This window comes from Fringilla coelebs (assembly GCF_963513975.1).
Source record: "Fringilla coelebs genome assembly, chromosome: 6".
Classification (NCBI taxonomy): Eukaryota; Metazoa; Chordata; class Aves; order Passeriformes; family Fringillidae; genus Fringilla; species Fringilla coelebs.
The window spans coordinates 31,252,082-31,272,661 of NC_140034.1; the positions used below are offsets into that span (position 1 = coordinate 31,252,082).

Consider the following 20,580-nt stretch of genomic DNA (forward strand, 5'->3'; position numbering starts at 1 on the left):
TGCAGCTTCTATAAGCTACTGTTTGTGGATAGCTGCTCAGGATGAGCATTTGTTCAACAACAATGGATTGTATTTACGACATGCCAAATGAGACAGTATAAGTACTGAACTACAAGCTTGGCCCCTCTGGGGAAAGTCAGAGAGAAAATGCACTATTTAAAGTACTCAAATGCATAGTTCAGAGATTGAAAAATCATCTTGTGGAAGATTAAAAAAAAAATTAAAGAAAATTATCAACCAGTGAACAGACGTAACAGGTCCTCTTTCTACAGACACTTGAACTTCTATAAGGATGCCATTTGTCAGTACCAATACAGTACATAAATCTCAGCCTGTCAGTACTTTTCAGGTCCTTGAGCTGACCAAATACATTATGGTTCAATGTCTATCACAAAAACATCCTAACATTCTTAGTATTATTTTGTGCCACAGTTAACTTCTAATTGCAGTGAAGACTGTAGTTATCAGTGATGACAGAATTTGGCCCCATCTCTTGGCCCTATGATACAAGTACCAGCTTATGATTAAGAGAGGCTGAGAAGGCAGATGTCACAGCAGCTAAACTCATCTTACCTCTAGGAAAATCTGAATGTTCCTGCCAGGACAATACTGGCAAACCTGAAACACAGCTGTCTGTCGGGACTCTGATGATGGATCACTCTTTAAACAGCTTTTGTAGGCAATATCCTACTGGTCAAAGCACAAGAGTAAGATAATATAAGTGATTCTGTTCATATCAAATAATCATATCATCAGTAATAGGCACTGGATGATGTTCATATACATGAATGCAGCATTTCTGAAATCTGCAGAACCTAATGAGTGGATACATACAACTCTACAAAACTCTGCTATTTTGGAAGAGTCTTCTAGCTTTTATCTTAATCTGGAAATATAGGTATGATCTTTCCCTTTTGAAAATCAACCATTGACATTATTTTCCAGTCTCCCTTCCAGGAGTACCCCGGGCAATCAATGCTCAGGGAATTCTGCAGTGTAACTCCTGAGAAACATACTGTTAGGAACTGATGGATAAAGCAAAGATGCTATGCAACAGCTTTCTCCATCCTCCAAAAGCTCCCAGGATCCCAAAACCTTTGCAGGCAGATCATACCACAGAAAGGAAACCATGTCCCACACTGGGACAGTTCAGTACAGTTTTCCTAACAGGATTCTAAAAGATCTTATGCAGTCCCATGACCCCATAGTGTTCCCTAAGGATATTTTTTACCATGTGGGCCAGAGGAATAAATAGTAAGTAAACCTGCATACATATATAAGTACTATCAGCCTGTATAAAAAGGCTTCTTCTTAACTCAATATTAGCTTATTGAAGGTGAAATTGAGGTGAAAAAGTATGAAATGAAATTAACCAGAAACAGCTAATGAAAAAAAAAAAAGTGCAACCTTTAGTTTAGTGTGACATGACACCCGAGAGAAGGAAATCACAGGAAATGAAATGGTGTTCCACACTAGGGAAAAGCTTATGTCACTTGATAACGTCCTCCCGGGAAGGTGGAGCACTCTGTCTCTAAGCTGTTTATCAGTTCAGCATTATTACTTCATTGGTTCTTACAATATATAATCTTGTATATCCACTGCTTAAATTTTAGTAACAGGTCCTGATTTAAAAGCTTGAATTCTATGAGGTATCAAATAAAAATTTAAATACAGTTGAAGCTTGCAAAATTTCCTCAGAAAGTACCATGTAGGTACACCTCATTTTCAAAAGCGGAAAAAAAATTTTTTTGTAACGTTGTTACGAATACTTTTAAATTGAGAAAATTGTTTACAAAAACAAGCAAGAAAAGGTCTTGCAGGCATTTTGAAAAAAAAAAAACTTGCAAAGCCAAGTATTTTTGAAGAGTGCTACCAATTTTGCTTGCATAACTTCTGAACTTCAGATCTCTAAAACAGTTGCATAAAATTCTTATGGTATAAACCCTATTTAGCAGTGGAAATGATTAGTAATGATATTAGCAGGCCATATCTAAAAGGAGAGACAGTTATTTAAATCTGGCACCATGTTAACTGTACCCAAGGTAAAGTCTTTTGCATAGGCTCAAACATTTGACTACTAAGGAACCAGGGTTTCTAGGATTCTGGGATTTCTCACTGTGCAATCCAAAATGCCAGTTTTCTCAAACCTAGCTTGGGAATCTCCAAAACAGTGTTGAATTTCAGAGCATATAAATTTTCTACCTTAATACTGCAAGATGCATCCAACAAATGTTAATTACTAATAATCTGAAATATAAATATTTATATACAGAAACTGAAGGTCATAATTTCCGTTTCGATGCAAAAAATTCTAAGTTAAATATAAAAGTCTAATATTCAATATATACATTTACAACCCTATGATAAAACAAGGCGAAACAATTGCAGGGGTTAATGATGGCAAAAGACCTGGGTAGTTCTCATAGTTTAGTAAAAACCTAATGAAAAAATGATTTTTCAGACCTCAAAGACACTAAAAGGTCTTCAATTTTAAAATCAAGTGGTAATGTTGTAAATAATGTAAAGAGCACTTTGCAGATTATCTACTCATTCCACACTGAGTTCTTCCTAATAATTCGATTTATAAATCAGTACTGTATATTGTTATTGTGGGTGATAAGCACCTAATGAGTAACATGGGTTTTAATAGCCTTATGCTTTACAGTCTTTGAGAAGCTTGGCAGTAAGAGAAGAAATGAAACCAAAACACAACAGAAAATTCCCCCTCTTAAGCCACATCTACTTTGCAGTCACAGAAGTGACTTCTGTGAAGTGTTGAGGTATTTTAAGTTAAATAGACCAGAAGATTGTAACTGTCTAGCTATTGCTGCTTGGCTTAATTGAGTCCACTCTTTGACTTCCTTGACAGCAATGTAGACATGTACCAGAGACTTCTGTTCCACTCCATCTTTGTAGTTTCCTTCTGTTCTTCTTCTGTCCTTTTATTCTCCCCAAACTAGGAAGATCAAGGTAAAGTGAGGCATCAAACTAAAGCTTAAAGATTAAAACATAATGTTTGGTGACACTTGGTGACCCCACAGATGAGTGCTGGCTGATGCACATTTGTTTGCCTGAAGTGTCTAAATATTTTAGAAATAAACAGCTTATGCAGACATATCTGTAAATATCTCCTCTCCAATACACAATTTAAGTTAAAGCCAGCAGGTGCACCATTGTGGCTTCAATTACTGTCTGAAGACACTTGTGGGCATCACTGGGGGGGAAGTGTGATATTTAGCTGATGAATGCCATCCAGGAATCCTTAAGTCTTGATTAAAACAACGAATCAAATAATCTAGGTGAATTCTTCTTTTCATTTAAAAATAGTTCAATTAGTAGTAGAGGATTTAAGTCATGGGTTAAGCTGGAATCAGAAACTCAGACTTGAGAGGAAAATCAATACAACTGAAAATTAGGAAGAGACAAGGTCCCTGTGCTATATAAGTTTTTGAATCTTCTAAAAAATAGCCTTAATTCTCAAATCCTTGGCAAATTGCTAATTTGATAAAAGAATTATAAGTCTGATCAAGGAATGCTTTAAATGAATAATTTTAATTTTAATCCCTTTTTATGTACATTTTTCAACATTTCAAAATGAAGTCAATTTGAACTGAAAAATGAAAATTCACATTTAGAAATTTTGAAACAGGATATTTCAATAAGTTAAAACCTTTTTTTCCACAATATACGTTTAATGGGAATTATTAAGACCATCCATTTTCACAAACAGTGCTGCTCTTGCTGAATAATACTTCAAGTAATTAATTTCATTGAAAAAACTCTCATTCAGGCAATATACACTATCTTCATGATAGATAGAAAACTATAGAAAAAATAAACACTGTTTGCTTAAACACTCATCAGAATTGCCTTGCTTGCTATTGTTCTTTGGCTTTTATAGGCATTATTGCTCCTCTTATTTATCACTAATAGTATTGGAAAGAAATGTACTTCACCTAGTTAGTGGAAGACAGGAAACTTAAATCTTTGGGATTTTCTTTTTCTCTGCAACAGGACTAGTCAAAATACAAATCAGATCATTTTTGCTGTCACATTGTTGACTGCTTTCATAAGAATTATGCTTACACATCTTGAGTATATCTGTAGCAGGTCTAAACTCCCAAACATACAAAAGACTCTTTGAGTCTTTTGTTTTCATTTATGCAGGAATGAGAGAGATACTAATTTAAGAAATCTGCACTGAAATCCTAAGTTAATTTATGAATGAGTCTCCAAAACTGCTATTTTCCTTAATATAAATGTACACTGCTAGGGGTGACTTTGCCTAGGTTTCATCTCAGTCTTTCTATGGAATCTGCTGTGTGATAACTGATGTCTGTCTCATGTATATTCTTTCCAGTTTCAAAGCAAAGGACTCATACTTTTCCCTACTAGCTTTTTGCACCTCTTTGCTTCACCTAATTTCTCTTTGTAACCAACTTCATGCACCATTATCATAAACTCATTTTCTTTCTTGTGGACAGCAAGCAGAATCACTTTTCTCTTTTACCTTAAATTAACTTGTTCTTCCAGATTTCTCCTCCTAAGAATCCAAATCCTTAAAATGCACTAAAAATCTTCAAGCAATGGTGGATATTCAATAGGGTTATTTTTAGGCTCTGCCACTTTATGGCAATGGTTATAATGTTACAGGAGGACAGCAAGACCCTGTTAGTTCTTTCTGAAGTTTTACTTATTATATTATGTATGTGTGTGTACATGTGTGTATATATATATATATATCAAAGGGGGACAAGAGCAGGCTGCATAATGTATTTTAGAGTGAGATAATTGCTGTTAAAAAGAAAGCTTTCAATGGAATTAAAAGTCAAATGTTTAATGGCAAATGCATAACTTCATGGAGAGATATTATTGTATCTTAATGAATAATGACCTATAAACTCATCACTTTATGGAATTGTTATTTGCAATATATACTGAAATAAAAATATACATTTTATAATTTTTTCTTTTGAAGCTCAAAATTTAGGAAATGTTAGATTAAAACCATAAAAATAATAAATCTGTTATGCCATCAATCACAAAACTAAAGAATTTGAATATTCCTTTTTATGTGCAAAATATTACTCCCATTTCAATGAATGGCATAAGCTGAAGCTTCTATAAAAATATTCATAGTAAAATACAGCATGAATCTATAATTACATTTAATCAGTTTTAGAAAGATGCATCCAATAGTTAGACACTGTAAAATTATTTAGAATCAATCTTACCTCAGTTACTTCTGAAGTAACAAAAAGTATGCTGCAATAGACCTTTGTGAACTGAATGGCATATTTGCTCTCATCTACATAAAGCCCTGTAAATAACCTACAGGTTGTTAGTCGTTATTAACTCAGCATCCAAAATGCTCATTTTAGCTCTTCCATATTAATACATTATACACAGAATATTTGAATAACCATTGACAACAAGATGCATTTTAAGCAACGTAAGGAACAGTTACAAAAAAAAAAAATTGAACTTTCCACGTAAAAACCTTCTTAGAATTCCCTCCACTGAACATACAAACCCCTCTGAAGGAACTCAGAAGTCTTTAATGGATTGTCTTGGGACAGATCAGCAAAGCAGAATTGAGTATCTAACATAAGGTGCTTCCTGGGCCATTGGTGTAGTAAAGCATCAGGCAATGTGTGAAATCACTGCACTGTTTTCATTCATCTTCCTTCAGTTGGCAGTCACACTGGCTTCCTTCTGACGTAGTCTTTCTTTCTGTTAAAGAAAAAAAAAGAGTTTTATTATAATTCTTGTCTATAATTTTCCGTCTCCTCTCAAGTTCCCATGAGGACTTGGTCTAGAAGATGGAGAAATAAGTCACAGTTTCAGTTTTCTTGAATTAAAAAATTCTTGCAGCACTCAGAGAAGGCTTAAAACGTTGAAACACATTACTTACTGAGTTTGCTTTTGCTACATACTTGTCAAATACTGTGTACCTTTAAAAATACACATCTGTCATGACCACTGCAGCTAGAGAAAACCAGATACATTTCAAATTCATGTGACTCTAATGCCTTCTCATGTCTGGAATGGCTTCTGCTGACATATAGGCTCTAATTTAGCATTAGCTAGATGATCTTCTTAATGACCTCTTCCCAGGCAAGTGTAGTCATTCATATCTCTGCTGCCTGATCTGCAACTGATATGCTCTGCTGGGAATGGAAATAATACCCTGATTCCTTCATGTACATTTCCTTCCCTTGGTCTCTTGCCTTCTAGAGTTTGAGAAATGCTTGTCTAACCTATGTGCCTTGCACACAGACAAAAAAAGAATTTATATACAATGCAAATTATTAGACGTCTTACTGTGTTGTACCGAAAACACTGGTGTACAACAAGGAATAAAATGGGGATTTAATCCCTTCTACCACTATTCCACAGAGAAAACAGGACTTTTAAGGTATTGAAAAAATCAGACACTCCAGCCATTGGAAAAATATATCTAGTGAGCTTCTGCAGTTTGAAGCATGGAAGAAAATACAAGAGACTACAGTGGAAGGGAAGAAGAAACCACAATAGCAGCTCTTTTTGTTATCTAAAATAGCAGAGCCATGCTTAGGCACAATTGAACTAAATGTGAAACATAACTGTTGACTACCAAAGGGCATAAGCTTTAACATTTCTCCTTGGGAAGAAAATCACTGTGCTGCATTCAAACTAAAAATACTACGCTCTCCAACAACAGCAGAAACCAGCCATCGTTTTGAATGACAAGAACGGTATCACAAAACCCCTTTGGAATGTCATACTGAAAACCTGATCATACCAGGCTAGCTGTAGGATTGATTTTCTTCGTTTCAACTTTCTTCTCTGCAGTTAACTTGCTCACTGATTGCTGAGCCACTTTAATTCTGAAACAAAGAAAAGGAGTCATTAGATTTGATGAAATGAAAGGTATTCTGGTTCTGCTTGGTATATACTTTGTAAGAAGCCTCACCAGTAGCTTTTTTTAGGCACATTAGCCCAACAAACTGCTATTTCTATTTAAAGGCACTTAATAAACTACCAAAAGTAGATCAAAGTACATTTTCAAATGGAGAAAATCAAAAGCAAAAGGAGAGCCTGTCTGTATTGCTCCTTGAAAATGTCATCGAAAAAATGATTTCTCTGTTCTTGCAGGATCTGGATTTTATGGAGTATCTTTCCCACCAAAAAAGCTGTGCTATCAAGGCAAAAAGATCCTCCTCTGAAAAAAAAGAGTGAGCTGGCTTAATCCGTCCGACACACAGAATATGCTATTTTAGCAGGCCATTTGCCAGGCTATACATTACAATTCCTCTGAAAACCTTGAAATGAAAGCATCTGCCAGTTTTTTGTTAATGTTTTCTGTGTTGCTTTAGATGGAATTGTACCTCCTATTGCCACTGGCAATAGGAAGTACGAGAGGTTCTTGTCTCAGGGTAGTTAAAGTTGTCTTGTGTACAGCTACAGACTAGCCTGCCAAAAGTACTGTAGAGATAAGGGGAAAGAAGAACACATCTGGCTCCTTTGCTTCTTGCCTTTTGTTCTCAGGCTCTTGCATACAGAACCCTTCTTTCTGTGGAGATTTAACAAGAAGAACCCAATGAGGAGTTTAATCAGGAGGAAGAGGAGAAAAAAAAGTAAAGAAAAGGGGACTTGACTCTCCTTGTACAGACTGGAAAGCGCATAGGAAATTATGTGCTAAACAGAGATAAAAATGAAAGAAAATTCTTGGCACTCCTGATAGAGGATCTGCCCAGTGCTAAGTGCCTCTATAATACTGATAGTACATTCAGCTGCTTTAAATTCTATATGCAAAATGCAAAAGGAAGGAGGTTGGGAGTGAATTTTTACAACCAAGGAGAACTCAGCAAATCAATTTTCAGTAATGTACACCAAGTCAGTCTTTTACTAGAAGCAACATATTTCTTGGCAGTCTCAAACTGAAAAGTTCTACTTTCTTCTCCTATTTAACTTTTTCCACTGGCAGAAATAATGGCTATGGCCAGTCAAAAAATATTTAAAATACCATGTCCAGTTCAAACCACTTTCGACACACTCAATTTTTAAGGAATTTTGGAAGAAAAGCAAAAAGAAAAGTGGATTATAGCTGCAATTACTGATGTGTACTTCCTTGTCGTAACAGTAGCAGCAAGCTGGATTCTTTTTAAAACACAGAACACATTCATAAGTCCATTACTGTCTTTATCAATGTTGGAAATGTTATCAGTGTTGGAAACCAAAAATTTCTTCTCTATGTATTTTAGAAGCATGTACAGGATAGTTCTTGGCGTTGTCTCACTTTTGAATGCTTAAGAAGAGGAGAAAAGAGTTACACTACTTTCAACTAAACTTACTTTCAACACTCTTTAGCTACAGTGTTGATTCAACCTGTAACTACAGCCTCAAAAACACACTTATGAAATTATTATTCTGCACATTTTTTAAATACAGCTGGCATAGTTTTAGAACTTAATTAGTGTTCCCTGTTTCTACATGTTAACATGCACGTGACAACACACCATTCCATCCCTTTATTTTTGTTAATCTGCACAGTTTACTTCTTAATGCAGGATGACTGCACCCACTGGACAGCATGCTACTCCTCACAGCTACAACGTTTATGTAAAGATGATGATGAATTTCAAGACAGTTTTCTTCTCAGCAGAATCACACCAAGTGATCAGCTTCTTAACTCTTCCTTATTTTGAGCACATTTTCTATCTGATCACATTCTCCTTGATCCTAAAAGTGTTTTCAAATAGTTTTCAAATGTCTCAAGTCCACACTTTCACCCAAAGGTAGAATTACAGGGATTACAAACTTTTAGAATTATGCCTGCCACTGATATAGGCCTAGCTTTGTGTATTTTATGGCCTATTTTCACTATTTCTAGGAAACCTGATGTTTAAAAATAGAATGAAAGATGAGGACAAATTTTAAGCAGGGCCTATTGCAAAGGAAAAGGGGTAATAGTTTTAAATTAAAAAGCCAGTTTAGATTAGGTAAAAGGAAGAAGGTTTTTACAATGAGGGTGCTGAAACAGAATCGAGCCCTGAGATGGAGGGTCACAATCTACAGCTCACAGTGACAAGGACAGTTTCAGACAGAAAGCACTGGAGAGGACAAAGAGACCAGAAGGGATGACAGAGCAGCTGAACCACAACACAAGACAAGGGTGACTGAGCCCTGGAACAGGTTGCCCAGAGAGGTTGTGGAGTCTCCCTCACCGGAGATATGCAAGAACTGTCTGGACACAATGCTGTGCCATGTGCTCTGGGATGGCCCTGCTTGAGCAGGGAGGTTGCAGCAGGTGAGCCACTGTGGTCCCTTCCAACCTGACCACTGGGCTAACTTAGCAAGCAGTCATGAGGCCAAAACATTATGGAATGCAGGCCACTTAAACCTTCAAATCTGATGAGCTGCAACATGGATGTGTTCAAAAGTTATTCTCCTTCAACTGTGATCAAAAGAAGTCAATATACCTTAATTAATATAGATGTGGTGTCAAACTGAGCAGTACTGCACATTAGCACACAATATGGAAAAACATTGAATTAAACAAGTAACAAAACTATGTACTTTTAAATATGAGCACCATTACTCCAATGCTACATACGTATCCTCACTATAATCTACGGGAATGTAATTGGCTTTTTCCTGACTCTGTGTGGCAGGTGGTGTCTTCCCCTGTAAACTGGATAAAAGCCAAGCCTCAAATTAGAGGTTATTAGTGAAAAATAAAGACATTATTTTTATTCATAATTGCTTTCATTCTGTACCTAGGCATGCAGAAACCTAATCTAAACATAAGCCTGTGTTTATTATAAAAAAGTTTCCTTTGTAAGCTCAGGAAAATATGTTTTTTCCTTACAGGAAAAGATATTACCAAGCCAGGGACTAAGTAGATAAACTGATTATCATTTTCACCTCTGCTTTCCACTCAAGTCAGACAGAAGGCAGTGTGAACTGGCACACTCCACCCTCTGAAGTTCTCCAGTTAGGAAAACCAGAATCCCTCGTAAATGAACCATTTGCTATTCTCATGCTCATGTTCTGGCTCTGTTATTGTGCAACAACAGAGACCAAATTATCTGTTTCTCTCTCAGCTTCTCAATAATCTGGAAAATCCATTCTTTTTGCTTCTACAGCTCCTTTCATGCAGATGGTGAGTTATATGGATAGCTGAGGGTTAGGAAATAACTTGGAATGACAGTTCAGTGTCACCTGAGCTTCCCATGACTAGAACTTTAAACTTCTCCCATAAAACTGTTTTGGCATAAGGAAATGTTGTGCAAACAAAATTTCAGATATGGGTGGAAATGAACAAGTGGAGGTAGCTACAGTCAACATCAACTGTTCAGTCTAGAGCCAAGCTGCATACCTAGTCCAGACCCTTAACACAGCTGAACAGCGACTTCCCTTAGGACTATGAGAAATGCCCAGAGCTCAAATTCCTTTCATGTGTTAAATGCCTTTTTACTCTCAGTCCTATTTCTGTATGCAGCTCATAAACCATACCTCAAGTCACAGCTCCATTTCCTGAAAACTGTTAGCCCATGAAATAAAACAGGTTAGATTTCAGTATCAAAATTTTAGAAGACAGATGTTTGTGTATTACCTGGCCTGGCAGATGATTTTACAGAGTACTTGGCTAGCTTTAAAATTAGAAGCCTTATACCAGATTTAGAAGTTTGAACGTTGCCACTTCTATTATTCTGTTGTACAGTACAACTGCCTATCATCAAGCCTTCAGGCCTAAATCTTCTGGAAGGAACTTGGTCATGACTGATCAAATCTTTAGACTGCATTTAAAATAAATGTTCACTAACTAAATTAGTAAAATACAGTAAAATGCATATTGTCAGTGGATTTTGTCATCACACCTCAAATTGCCAATATGTTTGATATGTTCCTTTTTTTTCTGGATGTACTTACAGTGGTTTATCTACAAAGTTATCCGCAAAGTAAGTGAAAAATTTCATCTCTGTAGTCATAAGGGATAAGATATTTAAAAAAAATTATTTTTTAAAAAAATTTATTTTAGGAAAGTTGATGCATAAGAAAAACCAATAGGAGCACAAGGGCTAAAGAACAAAAATGTACTTCAGTCCATCTGAGATGGCCACTGGCAGATATTTAGGAGTATATAAAGACAGCCAAAGCCTAGTGAAAATCACCAGAATGCTTTTGCAGCTGGAAACTCGCTTAATGTGTAAGTTCTTTGTAGATTTTGCTAATATAATTTTGTATTGTCACAATTTAGAAGCAATGCAAGCTTTTACCATCTGTGACATCTTGTAACAAAGTGTTTGTTTTCAAGATGAAATATATAATTCTGTTCATTAAATAATGATCATGTCTTCTCCAGCTAATGAGACTCATTTTGGTTCTGTTTTTGATTTCTGAATTCTGGCCTATTTGTATGCATTATTCAATCTGAAAGAGATTACTTCATCCAGTACAGTAACCATTGTAGCAATCTTATCCTTGCAAGAGTCAGCAGTGAGTTAAATTAAGAGCAACAATTCTTTCCTATTTTAATTACTTCATATTTGAAGGGTAACAGGCATAAACACATTTTTATAATCTTTGTCACATTTCTTTTGCAAAACATAATCACAGTTTGTGATGAAACTCACTGCAAACTACTAGTATTTCTTCTGTATTTATACTTTTTCCTTATTTCAGACTTGTCTAGGACATCCTCTTAAAATAGAATTTAATGCACCTTGAATACTTTGATTGATTTATGGATGGGCATTCACGTATGTATGTATAATGGATTTAAGTTGCTATAAATACATATTTGTTTTGGTTCTGAATTCATAGACATGCCCACTGCAAATAAAATTACTACTCTAAGAAAAGGAAGTGACAGTGGAAATATCTGCAATCCACCTTGCTCTAAGTGCTTTATTGCCAAAGACTCCAACTTTTTAGTCTTCAATTCAGTTATCATCTCAAAATTTCATACACAGAAAAAAGCAGAAAGAGCAGTTGATGTACCTGAATGCCTACACATTGTAAAGTATAAAACTGTCAACAACAAAACTGGATTTTGATTCAAAACAGCACAAAAAAAAAAATGTTTCCAACATTTGGTGCACTTACATTAAGCTCTTTGTCAAAGATGATGTGATTGCCAAAGCAAATTTTATTTCATTGTACTTAAATTCTGGTATTGAAGGGAAAGTAAACTCTCATTCTATTCCTATCAGGCATATGGTTTGGGAAATAGTTTTCATTTTATCCCTACAGTCATTTATATATCATAGCATATCATAGCATAGCATAGCATAGCATAGCATAGCATAGCATAGCTTAGCTTAGTTTCTTATTTATCTGTAAGCCTTTCTTGCTAAATTATGTGCAAATTTTGTCCAGGAAAGAGACAATGACTCAATTGTATTTTGCATGCAGCTAATTTATTTTCATGGTGAGGTTGAATGCAGGGCAGCTCAGTTGAAGTGTTTCATCTACTTTAAGAAAAAGTCTCATAGAAATCTCATTAGATTCTTACAGTTTTGGGAGCCAAGTAGCTTTAGACAAAACAGGCTCTTTGCAGCTGAGACTGTCATTTAGTTAAAGACAGCACTCTTTTTTCCTGAAACTCAGAGCTTTTAAAGATGTCTGTTATACAATGGAATGTAGTTAGTTTGGGATATAAAATTTTAATTTTGGAATCAGAGATCTTTTGACCTGTTTTTACTAGTATTAAATTTACCCTAATACATTTTAAATTATTCCTTTCATTAATGATTCTGTATATTATAATTAAATTTTTATCTGTCATTTTTCTTGAAAGACAAATTACAATCCACTATTAACGTTCCTATGTAAATGTAAATAATTAGCTAATTCCTACACATTTTCCATTGGGTTTCTTCAGCTCCTGAAGTTTGAAAGGGAATCCAATTGGAAACATGTTCACATAATGGTATCAATGCCTCAGTTTCAGAACTTACATTTGCAATTACTGACTTACATTGATGTTTCTTCCTCTTTAAAACTTCCTTCAAAACAAAATAAGGATTCATGATAAAAATGTTCGCTTTCCTTTTTTTTAAAAATTGCAATCTTTAAAAATGCACAACAAATAGTGCATCAAATTAATTAGCCAGTTAAGGAAGACAGCTGTCCATTCCTGTCATTCTAAGGTTTTTAGTTACCAGTGTGTACAATGACTCTTGCTTTCAAACTTTTTTGGACAGCAGTTTCATCAATTGCTAGTTTCATAGTTTGTTAAACAGGACCCTTAAATGATCAAGACTTTACAAGACACTTTCAGGTGATGAAAAAAGCTTTTCCACCATTCTAATCTATTGATTTCACTATGTCTTTTCAGTAACACACTACAGAAGAATTTAGAATGATGAAAATAGCTCTTCTGTCATTCTAATTGACTATTTACACAAGGCTCCACATTTTAACAGCTCATCATCTTGATGAATCACCCAAATTTGAATGTAAAGGACAATGAAGTGTCCTTTTGAGACTAATGAAACTTTGTAAAAATAGTTTGAAGTGAGCTTTGAAGAACAGTCTATATGATCCAGAAAGTGTCAGCACCTAGAAGTATTACAGTAACTGCTGCTCTGCACTCTACTGGTATTGCTTTACCTGGAACAGGAATAAAGGCATCTGTCAGAGGAACTGATGATATATTTGTTCTGTGTTTTATTTGTAGATTTGATTGATACAGCTATTAAACCACAAGAAATTCTCACCTCACCTAAGTATAAAAGCACACAATATAGCAGTCTTCTTACAAAGATTTCTTGATTATTGTATTAAGATAGTTAAGAAGCTATGTACTGTTTAACATAAGACACTTCAAATCGATTTACTTGAAAGGATCATTGTGTACCATTAGCAAGGTGCTAATTACATAAAAAAGAAAGGTCTGCACGGTCTGGATTTTTTTTTCTCGGGCAGTTAACTTCTATTCTTCCCAACTGCTTTTGGAATAAAAATAAGTCAGGATTCAGCAGAAAATATATCCCTGAGATGATCTCTATCATGATCATAGCAATGTGCTTGAGACTTTTTATTTTATACAGTTTTTAACATGTAAACCAAATTTGCATATTGATTTAGATACAAGGAAATACAAGAGTCTTTGTAAATGTTTGCATTTGTCAGCTTCCAAAATCAATCAATAAATGATACAAAAAGCTACAACGTTCACATGTTTTAAAGCTGCAAGATCTATAAAACAATGCTGATAAGGTTGATAATTGAGAATTCATAACTTCTACATCAAGTGCTTCAGAAAATCTATTTTATAGGAACCTGAAAGCTCCACTGATTTGAAGCAAAATGGAAAATGATAATGTGTAAATGATTGTTCTACTTTTGCTTGTTCTTTTAAAGACATTTTAATCTACCTCTTTGTCAATTTGGAATAAGCACCTGGATTTAAATTTCATGCTGAAAGTAACTGCTCCATTCTTTTCCAAAGAATGACTACATTACCACTCTAGGTCTTTTCAAATGAATTGTAACATGCTCAGCGTGATGAGCTTGTAGTAGAATTGCTTTTTTGTGCAAAAGACTTTAAGTTTCTTTAAGAAAACCAAGAAAATAATTGAAGGTTTTAGGTTTTTGGGTTTTTTTTCCTCTAACTAATAAAATCAGGAGACTGTTGTGAGATCTAGCGGCAAGCAGTTTGATGTCCTCAGCAGGACACCAAAACTCAGAAGTAGTGCTGTAAATTCAGTGTGGGGCTTCGACACTATGCTAAGTGTGGCCTGAATCTCTGGGGCTTCTCTTTGATGCAAGTGCAGTATATTAACTGGAAAAGCATTCACTTTTATTTGTCTGTACTGTCTGCGACAGCAATATCGCCTCATTTAGGCTAGTTCAACATGAAAATGCACAGAGAAGCAATCTGTTATAAATTAGCACAGCTCTCCTTTCATTTTACTAGCTAGTAATTGGAAGGGGTTACAAAAGTGTAATTTATCAGATTATATGTGTTTATCTTTTTGTGGGGACAGCATGCCTTTGGTGAATTTTCCTACGCACCCTGAGGGAATAATCTTTCCTTGATGTCCATTAGATCTGAAAGAAAACAATGACGCCTGTGAAATATAGGAGCATAATTTGTTGGGTTTGAGAAGCAGCAGTTTCCCAGACATCTAAAATGGTATTAATGACTTTATTAGAACCTTACCGTTCCTTGGAAATGCTTTTGCTCTCTCGTTTCCAAATGGTCTTGAAGTCACTGCAGAATTCGTACCACACCGTGAAAACGTAGTTTGGTGTGATCTCCTTCTCGCCAGCCTTTGGCTTTATCCCAAAGTATCCCACTGTTTCTTCAAAGCTGCAAGGGAGGGGGAAAGAAAAGACACCAGCCAACACATAAGCCCACTGGGGAAACAGTTTCTCTGATTCAGTAGTCAAGGCTGGTAATTACCATAACTTCTCCTTAGCCCTGGAAATCACAGCAGCAATTCACGCTAAGTATAACTAACCTTCCTACACCCACCTCTTTTCCAGGAGGATAACTTACAGATGCACGAGCCAGCACAGAGATCTGTCATGCTGGCAAATCATGGCTGTTCAGTTATAATGAGAAAATCTTAACTTCTTGCCTTACAGAAAATGCTGTAATATATTTATTTATTTAATTCTGCTGCATTCCATGAAGATCCTATTCTCCCATTTATCTTTACTGAAGGACTCGGCAAGAGTCACAAGTTTGACTGAAAATAGTCTTCTAGTATTTAGGAAGATTTGGGAGCAGCAACAACCAAGCCACAGACAGTGCCAATAGTAATTTTGCAAAGGTTTTACTGAAAATAATCTCTTTCCACATAAGAGTCAATAGTGTCAATAAACAATTAATTTTACAAAAATACATTGCCAGTATTTTGATGCTATTAAAAAGATTTTATAATGTGGCTGTTACTGAATTGCTATACAGCTGGACATTTTCAAAGTATTCTTTTATTACAGACAATACTTCCAAGAGCATTTAAACTGATTGTGCATTTTTAACCATTAAGACATTGCTTTGTATACATAAAATAGAACAACCCATATGGCTAGGTACTTATATAAATAAAAGTATGTTCACTTTTTAAAAAGTTGAATCACTTTTCTCTGCAAAGTGCTACAATCCTGAAACATTTGGTGATATTTATTAAAAATAATGCTATAATTCAAAAGCAACGGTAACAACAGATTAAAAAATAAGTAATATTTCCTGGAATAATAATTTTATTTAATCAGAAGAAAGCTATATTCTTCTTTAGAGTTGCGAATAGGTTCTTAATCTAAATACGGGAGGCGTAAATCTTGAAAATAAAATAAATAATTTTGAAGACCTGTAAGAAGTCTCCAGCCATTCAACACTTGTTACATGAATGATGGACGCAGCTTTGGCATCTTTCTTCATTTATATTTGCATTTGCACAGTCCACATTGCATGTTTTCATACAGAAATACAAGGTTAGGCTCAAGATTTTTTTACTTAGTTTGAAATAAAAGCTCTTTAGCTAGGCTTGAAGAATATAAAATATCCATCAAAAACTACAGAAGTCATCCCTCCAAAATAAAGCAATATATGCTCCAGCTACTTCACAAAGAAGCTTGGATTTTATCCACATGAGTCAATATGCTCTGGGGTTTTTTTTGACACTTTAAAGATAAAAACCATGCTGTGCAATATCCCATATTGTTCAAGGTAAGCTATTAAAATAATAGGTTTTTTTAATCCTTATAAGTGATAACCTTTTACATTTCTTACTAGGTTTTGCATGAAACATTTAACTGTATTTCAAGTTAATTGATGTTCCATATTTAAAGAATGAAATATCTGTATATAAGATCATAACACTAAATGGTCTTGCAGTGATGCTATGAGGAGAAAAATAAATAAATAAAAAACCAACCAAATAAATCAAATACAGCTTTAAATATCTGTGCAAAATATTTGGGTTTTCAAACTCTAAAAATACTAAAATACCTTAGTCATAATTATGTGGTTAAAACCATTTATGTCTACTGAGCAATGTAATTTGCATTACATTCACTTGGGCCAAATACTCCTCAGCTGTTCACAGCACTTTCACTGGGATAGCTTCACCAAGAGCAGCAAGAACAGAGACTCTTCTCAGGTTTGCTCCATGTAACAGCAGCCCCAGGTACACTGTGTATTCTTCTCCCTAACAGAACCCTTCACCATCCCAGCTGGAGAATACAGAGGTGGCATCCTGAAATCCTGCCCTCTCTCTGCCTTCATCCCGACACTTTGCATCCTCTCTTCCTTTCTTCATCAGCCCCCACTAGCACCCCTTTCCTTTCACCCATCTTAACCTGGCTTCCCTGGCTACTTTCTGTCTTTCTAAAGTAGTAATTTAAAATACTGAATATTCAGTTAGCAACTGAAAAACCCAAACTCTGTGTTGGGCAACTAATTCCCTAAGCGAACTGCAAAGCGGGTGCAGCTCCATATCTTGGAGAGTCCATTCTACTCTAGAAAGGCTACAAAGGAGGTAGGATATGAAGGAGCCTTGTGCCAAGGAAGTTAGGTTTGCAGCTAAGTAGAGCCAGTCAGAGACTTGAAATGAGGAGGTAAAGCCCCAGCTGCCATCAGCCAGTTCTTCAGCCAATATTTAGACATCTCCTGCAAGCAGATGGGAGCAGTTCACCTAAGACTTGAACAGCATTTGGGAAGTGCTCCTTATCTCCCTCTTCCTGGCTGCCTAGGAAAACTAACTGAGGTGTCTGAGGTGGAGTGAGCATGGTCTGTGAAAAGTACAATTAAAATCCAAATTACCACAGATCTGCCTTCAGTGACCAGGAAGAAAAAATATTGACAGGAAGCAAAAAATGAATTTACCCCACTTTATTTCTAGCAGGTCCATAGCTAAAATGGATGCTTCACTCTCACAAAACTACAATTTGGTAAACAATTAGTAACATGAACTTATTGAATATTTTACTATCAATCTATAAATCAATCTCACTTTTTCCATACTTTGACTCCTTTGGCCTGAGGCACAAATATTCAAGCAATAAAAACATTGGGATTTCAAAGGCTTCTTAGGCGACCGAGTGTTGTATTCTAAGGGCTGATAATGTCCAGTGATGATGAAATACATTTTTATGTCATAAAGTAGTTAATCAGTTCTTTATCTTTTCTGTAAAAGCCTCATTCAGTTCAATGCTGATAATTATTAAAACCTCAAACACTACATGGTTTGGATAAAAGCACAAATGAAGTTTTTCCTGGAAGATTAGGTAAGAGTTTTTCAGGAAACATATTACTTCTATGAAATGCAGATCTTTTTTGCTATTTAATGTAATTCCTAAGTTCAATAACATCTTTGATCAAAATAAACTGTCAAAGAACACTAGCAAAAATCTTACCATTTTTGAGCATTTTCCAAACTGTTCTCTTCTTTTTTCCGTTCTTCTTTAGCTGCCAATGAGAAACATTTTAAAGGTATAAATTACTGTCTTACTGTTTTAGAAACTCCACAGATGAAATATTTCTTCTTTTCAAAACTGCACAGTTTGTACACTAAGTATAAGAAAAGTAGGAAACACTTGCTGATTTTCAATTTTTATTTATTTCTTGTATACAATGAAAGTTTCTACTGTACCAATAAAGTGTATTGGATTTGAAAAGTAATTTAAAATCCATATTATAATATACAGTGTTAGGCATAATTTGAATAAAATGTAAATAATTAAACTTCACTTTCAGATTTTTTAAAAATAAAATAATTTGTGTTTGTTTCTTTATCGTTGCAGGCCAGAACTTATAAAATTAAATGTGTTTCTGCAGCATAAATTATTGGAAGTTCAATTGGAATTGGACAGGTACCAAACATAGTTAGAACCAACTGCTCCTTAGAGCTATCACATTTTGTTCTGGAAGCTGGAAAGTGAAAACACATGTAGTAGATTTTAAATGTATGACATATACATGACTTTTTTTGAAAAATCAGCCAAGAATTTGAAATATGGTTAGTGAATCTGAGCCCCTCTATTACAGAATGCTCACATGAACTACTTGAAAGGATATGATTTTCAAAAGATAGGCATTCTCTACTACTGAAAATGTTTCCTGACCTGGATACTCAAAGCAAAATCACTAGTTTTTTTGATCAAGTCTTCTTAATACAGAAGAGCAACTTCAGCTCTGGCAGAATACCACATATACAGAATAATAGTACTGTTGAAAAGTTATTCCTACTCCATATTAAAATAATCCTGTAAGTGGTAATGTTAATATAAACAGAATTCAGACTTTTTTTTATACAAAGATAAAGAACTTTATCTTTTTGCATCTCAGTCCACAGGAGTGCCTGCTTGAAATACAGTTACAAACTTGAGTCCACAGGCAAAGCCATTGAGAAACTGGTCCTGAATGACTCCATTTCATTATAAAGCTACTGACAAAGAGGTTTGTACTATGATAGTTTAAAAGGAAAACAAAAATTGATTGCTTCAGCATGTTTGCTGTTAACAAAACAAGTTAAGTGGGTTTAAGTGGGTAAAGTTTGCTGTTAACAAGTTAAGAGGGTAAGTGTGTTGGAGATATTTATTCCTACTATTTCAATATGGGCAACAGGCAGAAATAATGTTGTGTGCCCTTTGCAAGGAAAACAATTAATTCTATATGGTTAGGTTCTCCCCTTCGAATCTTAGTGGCAAGACAATGTGGAAGTGGCAAGTGAAATACCATAGAGCAGCTCTGATTTATCACCTTCACCTCAGGGTCCCAAAAACTTGCCTAAGGTTAACCCAATATACTTAATTCATTATTTTAGTTTTACAACATTACAAGTAGAAAACATAGGTTGGAATTCTACTGATTCATAATTATATAAAATTAACTACACAAGCTGAGCTATGCATAAAAAGGGAAAACAAGAAGGAAGAAAATAGCTGTATTATATGGCAAACAGTATTTTCTGTATTTTTAACTGTAAACATGTCCACCCAGGAACTGTTTAAAAGCATTTATTTGAAATTTAGATGTTGAGACTTGTTAAGAAATTATATAATGTGTGAGACAAGAAACTAGAGCAATTCTCTTATCGTCCGCGATATTTCTAACTGATTTTCCACTCAAAATCTGAAATATCCTGCTCTTTTTCTCCCCCTCCACAACCTGCAATGACTAGCACAATCAATGCTGTTAGTAAAGGTTTCCATGAAACAATGTAATTTCCTCAGGAGAGCCTTCAAAGCCCCATAGTCAAGATATGAATCCTTGTCTAATTTGTGGAGTTACTGAAGACAATTCAAATGAATTCCATAAGTAAAAGAAATGATCTCTTTTTATTTTTCTAGCAACACCATATTTGCTTGCATAGGATTTGCTTTTTGCAGAAGTGGAATGATGTAATCCTTTCCACCCTTAGACCTCGTGTTTGATTTCAGTTTCATCAAGTTAATAATATATTAACAGCCATATCAGACTGGCACAGGGATTCATCCAGCCTAATATCCTGCCCCTGGCAGGCACTGAAACAGGTGCTCAAGTTAGAATTATGGACCAGGACAAATTTAGAATTATGGACCAGGACAAATTTAGAATTATGGACCAGGACAAACACACTTCCCCAAGTGAACTCT

At 35.1% G+C, this 20,580-nt stretch overlaps 1 protein-coding gene across 1 annotated transcript in view; it reads right to left on the reverse strand.

Moving 5' to 3' along the window:
• Window positions 1–4,984: 4,984 nt before the first annotated feature.
• FMN1 (formin 1) overlaps window positions 4,985–20,580 on the reverse strand; it is a 125,382-nt gene continuing 109,786 nt past the window's right edge. Inside the window, exons 14-17 of the mRNA XM_084207987.1 lie at window positions 18,361–18,412; window positions 15,158–15,307; window positions 6,785–6,869; window positions 4,985–5,733 (exon numbers count right to left, since the gene is read on the reverse strand). Of these exons, the coding sequence (XP_084064113.1) occupies window positions 5,689–5,733; window positions 6,785–6,869; window positions 15,158–15,307; window positions 18,361–18,412 (332 nt within the window). The 3' untranslated portion in view covers window positions 4,985–5,688. The remainder of the gene's footprint in view (window positions 5,734–6,784; window positions 6,870–15,157; window positions 15,308–18,360; window positions 18,413–20,580) is intronic.